The 5,947-nt window shown below is 49.9% G+C and overlaps 1 protein-coding gene across 1 annotated transcript; it reads right to left on the minus strand.

Moving 5' to 3' along the window:
* Positions 1-3,656: 3,656 nt before the first annotated feature.
* Positions 3,657-5,807, minus strand: LOC136068596 (uncharacterized). Its single transcript, XM_065775955.1, has one exon. It carries the CDS (start codon positions 5,805-5,807, stop codon positions 3,657-3,659), a length of 2,151 nt encoding a protein of 716 aa, XP_065632027.1.
* Positions 5,808-5,947: the final 140 nt, after the last annotated feature.

Below are 5,947 nucleotides of genomic sequence, written 5' to 3' on the forward strand. Positions count from 1 at the left end.
CTGAAACAACTGTGGACTTAACCCCTTTTTTCGGTCTTTTGGTTAAACCGTCAGCTTGAGAGCCGAGACGATTGTGGACAACCACTTTTTTAATTTGAAGTCCATTTTAGACCGTCAGTTTGTTTGTCTCGTCCATTTTATGGACTCATTTCTCAGACTGCCAGTTATTTGGCTCGTCCGCTTTGCGGACTCGGTCATCTTTTAGACCGTCGGCTTTTTGGCTCTTCCGCTTTGCGGATCAGGCCATTGTTTGGACCGTCAGCTTTTTGAGCCCGTCCACTTTGTGGATGGTCAATTTGTCAATCTTTAATGACCTCATATTTGTAAGTAGAAACTTCAGTAGTTCTAAGTAAATTCCTCTTATTGCCATGCATCTATATAAAAAGTAATTCGAAAACAAAATCTGCCCATTTTGGGCTTATTGTAGCAAAAACATGAGTAGAGGAAACTGCCCGTTGGGCTTATTGTAGCAAATACTTAAGTAGGAAAAGAAAAACTGCCCTTTGGGCTTATTGTAGCAAATACTTAAAAAGGTAATCGATAAGTCTTAGCGTGCTCAAAAAAGGTGTTGTTGCTTTTTGTGTCGTCGCCCCTACTGGTAGTACTTCCGTAAGTGTTCAGCATTCCATGGATGTGGTAGCTTCCGTCCGTCCAGTGTCTCTAGATGGTAGGTTCCCTTCCTTTGCCATGCCGTGACTCGGTAGGGTCCTTCCCAATTTGGGCCGAGCTTTCCTTGGGTGGGGTCCCTTGCTGCGCCCATAACCTTTCTTAGAACGAGGTCTCCCACCTGGAAGTCTCTGTGTTTGACCCGGGAGTTGTAATACTTGGCCATGCGGTCCTGGTACCGTGCAAGCCTTTGTCCTACTGCCATCCTGACTTCGTCCACCAGATCAAGTTGCAGACGTATGGCCTTATCATTCCTCTTTTCGTCATGGTTGTGCACCCTGTAGCTTGTAAGGCCAACTTCGGCTGGGATGACTGCTTCGTTCCCGTACGTTAGTCGGAATGGTGTCTCTCCTGTTGGTGTCCTTGCTGTTGTCCTGTAGGCCCATAGTATGCTCGGCAACTCTTCAGCCCATATGCCCTTTGCCCCCTCGAGCCCGGTCTTGATAATTTTTAGCAAGGATCGGTTAGTAACTTCGACCTGTCCATTGGCTTGGGGGTGGGCGGGGGAGGAGTAGTGGTTCCGTACCCCTAGCTGCGAGCAGAAGTCCCTGAAGGAGTCGTTGTCGAATTGCTTCTCGTTGTCCGAGACTAAAATCCTTGGAATGCCAAACCTGCATATGATGCATCGCCAAACGAAACTCCGTACGTTTTTTTCTATAATGGTGGCCAAGGCTTCAGCTTCCAACCACTTCGTAAAGTAGTCAATGCCGACAATTAGAAACTTCAGTTGTCGTATTGCCGTAGGGAACGGCCCCATGATGTCCAACCCCCACTGAGCGAATGGCCATGGTACCGTCATCGGGGTGAGTTCTTCCGGTGGTTGTCTGATGACGTTGCTGAATCTTTGGCATTTGTTGCAGGCCTTCACATAAGCCTCGGCATCCTTCTGCATTGTTGGCCAAAAGTACCCAGTTCGTACTAGCTTGTGCACTAGCGATCTTGATCCTGAGTGGTTTCCGCAGATTCTTTCGTGCACTTCTCTCATGACGTAATCTGCTTCTTCAGGACCTAGGCATCGAAGGTAGGGGCGGGAGAAACCTCTCTTATACAAAACATCTCTTATCAGTACGAACCTTGCTGCTTGAACCTTCAGTTTTCTTGCCGCCTCCTTATCATTCGGCAACACGCCGTTCTTCAGGAAAGAGGTTAACGGGGTGGTCCAATCATTTTGGGGATTGAGCTCCTGTACGTCGACAGCATTTATGAGTGGAGAAAGCTGTGTGAAGGAGAGTGTATTACCAATGGTGGCCATGTGTATGGCTGAGGCGACTTTGGCCAAGCGGTCGGCTTGTTCGTTTTCTCCCCGGGGGATCTGTATAATTTTGACCTTCAGCTCGTTCATCCTCCTTCTTGCTTGGTCCAGATACTTCTTCATTCTTTCACCTTTACATTCATATTCCCCACTTATCTGGTTGACTATGACTTGAGAGTCACAGTAAACAATCACTTTTTCGGCTCCCGCTGCTTTTACGAGGTCAAGCCCTGCTATCAAAGCTTCGTACTCCGCCTCGTTATTGGTGGTAGGGAATTCAAGGCGGATCATACACTCTACCATATCTCCTTCGGGTGACTGTAGTACGACGCCAGCTCCGCCTGCCTGCCTGCCTGTTGGAGGATTCGTCTACATGTATGCTCCATTGCGGGGATTCTTCTGCCCCCCTGTCCTCACCATTCGTGAATTCTGCTATGAAATCTACAACGACCTGCCCCTTAACAGCAGTTCGCGGGCGATATTGGATGTCAAACTCACTTAATTCTATGGCCCAAAGTGCCAAGCGCCCGGCAGCTTCTGGGTTGCTCATTGCCCGTTGCAAAGGCTTGTCAGTTAAGACAATAATCGTGTGGGCTTGAAAGTACGGCTTCAGTTTGTGTTCTGCCGTAACCAGCGCGAAAGCAAGTTTTTCCATGGGTGGATATCTTTCTTCAGCTCCTCGTAGCGCCCGGCTAGTGTAATACATAGGTTTCTGCACCTTTTCTTCTTTTCTAATCAAGGCGGCACTGACGGCGGCTGGGGAGACAGCGAGATAGAGAAAGAGTTCTTCTCCTGGTTGCGAGGGACTCAGCAGTGGTGGGGAAGAAAGGTAAGCCTTTAACTCCTCAAACGCTTGTTGGCATTCAGTGGTCCACTCGAAAGACCTTTTTAGCGTGCGAAAGAAGGGTGAGCATTTGTCTATTGCCCTGGAGACGAACCTGTTTAGCGCTGCTATCTTGCCGTTGAGGCTCTGTACTTCCTTCACATTCCTTGGTGGTGCCATCTCCATTATAGCCCGGATCTTGTCTGGATTGGCCTCGATGCCTCTCTAGGAAACCATGAATCCTAAGAATTTTCCTGCCGTCACCCCAAAGGCACACTTCCCTGGATTAAGCTTCATGTTGTAAGAGCGAAGGGTGTCAAACGTTTCCCTGAGGTCTTCTAAATGATCTTCTTCCCTTCGACTTTTAACCAGCATATCATCTATATATACCTGGACGTTTCTCCCGATCTGCCGTGTGAACATCTTGTTCATAAGCCTTTGGTATGTTGCGCCCGCATTTTTTAGACCGAACAGCATTACCTTGTAGCAGAATAGGCCTTGGCTGGTTATGAAGGAAGTTTTTTCTTGATCATCATTGTGCATCTTGATTTGGTTGTAGCCGGAGAAAGCGTCCATGAAGCTTAACAGCTGGTGTTGAGCTGTAGAGTCTACTAGAGTGTCGACTCTCGGGGGAGGGTAGCTGTCTTTGGGGCATGCCTTGTTTAGATCGGTGAAGTCTACACACATCCATTTCCCGGAAGCTTTCTTGACCATCACTACGTTTGCTAGCCAGTCGGGGTAGTAGACTTCTCTAATGAAATTTGCCTCTCGTAGCTTGCGGACTTCTTCGACTATGGCTTGATCCCGTTCTGGGGCGAAGACCCGCTTCTTCTGCCGGATGGGCGGAAAGGATGGTGATACATTTAGCCTATGCACCATGACGGAAGGGTTTATTCCTGGCATGTCCTCGTGACTTCAGGCGAATACGTCCTGATTTTTTTTGAGGAATGCTGTAAGTGTTTGCTGGATTGCGGGACTTGCAAGGGTTCCAATCCTTGTTGTCTGATTAGGCATGGAGTCGTCCAGGGGTATCTCTTCAAGCTTCTCGACTGGCTCCGTCGCGCTCCGGTGCTCTTCTATGCTCATGGTTTGGAGGTGGTCATCCATTTCCATCATGGCTACGTAGCATTCGCGTGCGGCAATCTGATTCCCACGTAGTTCTCCGACTCCGTATTCTGTTGGGAACTTGATCATTAAATAATAAGTTGAAGTTGCCGCCCTCCACGTATTGAGGGTGGGTCGCCCTAGGATAGCATTATAGGCGGACGAATGGTCAACCACGAGGAACGTTACGTCCTTTGTGATTTGCTGGGGGTAGTCGCCTGCTGTCACAGCCAACGTGACCGCGCCCAGCAGAAACACCTTTGCTCCTCCAAAACCGACAAGTGGGGCGTTCGTTGGAACCAGTTGTTCCCTGCTGATTTTCATCTGCTGGTATGCCGGGTAGTATAAGATGTCTGCCGAGCTGCCATTGTCGACCAACACCCGATGCAAGTTGTAGTCCCCAACTTGTAGGCTGACGACAAGCGCGTCGTCGTGCGGGTGGTGAAGGCGTTGCGCGTCTTCTTCTGAGAACTTGATAACGGGGATTTCCCTTCGGGCTATATTTTGCACTGGACCCGTCAACTGGACGTTTTGGACCACCCGGAGGTACGTCTTTCGAGCCCTTTTGGACGGCCTGGTAGCCATCCCTCCTACAATCATTTGTATGTCACCAACGAGAGGTCTTGGATGGTCATTGTCTCGTCGGGGAGGGTGCTCTAGAGGTGCTGGATCCGCTCTTTCCTTGCTTACGAATTTCTGCAATTTCCCTTGCCTTATAAGGGCCTCGATTTGCTGCTTCAAGTCGTAACAGTCGGCTGTGTCATGGCCGTGATCTCGATGAAAGCGGCAGTACTTGTCTCTGGAACGCCTGTTAGGATCCCCTTTCAGCTTTCCGGGGAAGGTCAGAGCCCCTTCGTCCTTAATTTGCATTAGGACTTGATCTATTGGGGCGGTCAGCAGGGTGAAGCTTGTGAATCTCCCTCCCGGAGGTTTAGAACGCCTTTCGTCTCTTCGGTCTCCCGTTCTGGGCCTCTTTCTCCCTTGGTCTGGTCGTACATCTTCCTGCCTCTTCCTTTTTCTCGGCTTCTCTTCTCGGGCCTGCAACGCGTCCTCAGCATTCATATACTTAGTAGCCCTGTAGAGTACTTCCGACATGGTCTTCGGGTCATTTTTGTATAGGGAGAACAAAAACTTGCCCTTCCGCAACCCATTTGTAAAGGCCGCTACAAGTATTTTGTCGTCGGCTTCGTCAACCGATAGCGCTTCCTTATTAAAGCGTGTTATGTAAGATTGTAACGTCTCGTCTTCTCTTTGCTTGATACTCATCAGGCATGTCGTGGACTTCTTATACCTATGTCCCCCAATGAAGTGTGTAGTGAATTGGGCGCTTAGTTCCTTGAAGGTACTGATAGAGTTGGGCGTCAGCCGGCTGAACCATACCCTTGCGGGGCCTTTGAGTGTTGTGGGGAAGGCCCTGCACATAATCTCATCGGCTACCCCCTGAAGGTGCATCAGGGTTTTGAAAGTTTCCAGGTGATCCAGAGGATCCTTCACCCTGTCATAGCTATCTATATTCGGCATGCGAAACTTGTGGGGTAGGGGGAAGGAGTTCACGGCCACAGTGAAGGGTGAGTCGGTACGATTGACCAGATCGTCAAGATCACTGGAGACTCGCCCCTTGAGGGCGTTCATCATGACCTCTATCTGTTCCCTCATTGCCTGCATCTCGGCGGCAATATGTGGTGGAGTCGCATCCGTGAGGGATGGCATGTTCACGTGCTGCCTCTCCTGCCTGCTTGGGGCATGGCTGCCCTTAGGTCTCTCCTGATTCCTGTCTGGAGCGCTAGTCCCTTCCTGATCTTCTGGTTGGTCATTTAGTGTCGCATTCTTCTGGCGTAGCTGTTCCTCCAAGTCGAGGTTCTGTTTGGTGAGACGCTCCACGGCGGCACTGAGGGTCCGAACTTGTCTCTCGAGGGCAGTCGTGGGCGGTTCCTCTCCTTGCGCGTCATTAGTAGTTGCCATTGAGTGGGTGAGTACCATGCAACCCTTTAGTCCGGGAAACGATAGTATGGCTTAATTGCTTCGCCTTTCCCCACAGACGGCGCCAACTGATGATGCCGAAAATATCAACAGTGAGTTGCACAATGCTCGTACCCTTGAAG

The sequence above is a fragment of the Quercus suber genome, unplaced genomic scaffold (assembly GCF_002906115.3).
Source record: "Quercus suber isolate HL8 unplaced genomic scaffold, Cork oak 2.0 scaffold_124, whole genome shotgun sequence".
Lineage (NCBI taxonomy): Eukaryota > Viridiplantae > Streptophyta > Magnoliopsida > Fagales > Fagaceae > Quercus > Quercus suber.

Excerpts from the sequence above, each read along its gene's own strand:
- LOC136068596 (XM_065775955.1), bottom strand. The coding sequence starts at position 5,807 with ATGGCAACTACTAATGACGCGCAAGGAGAGGAACCGCCCACGACTGCC.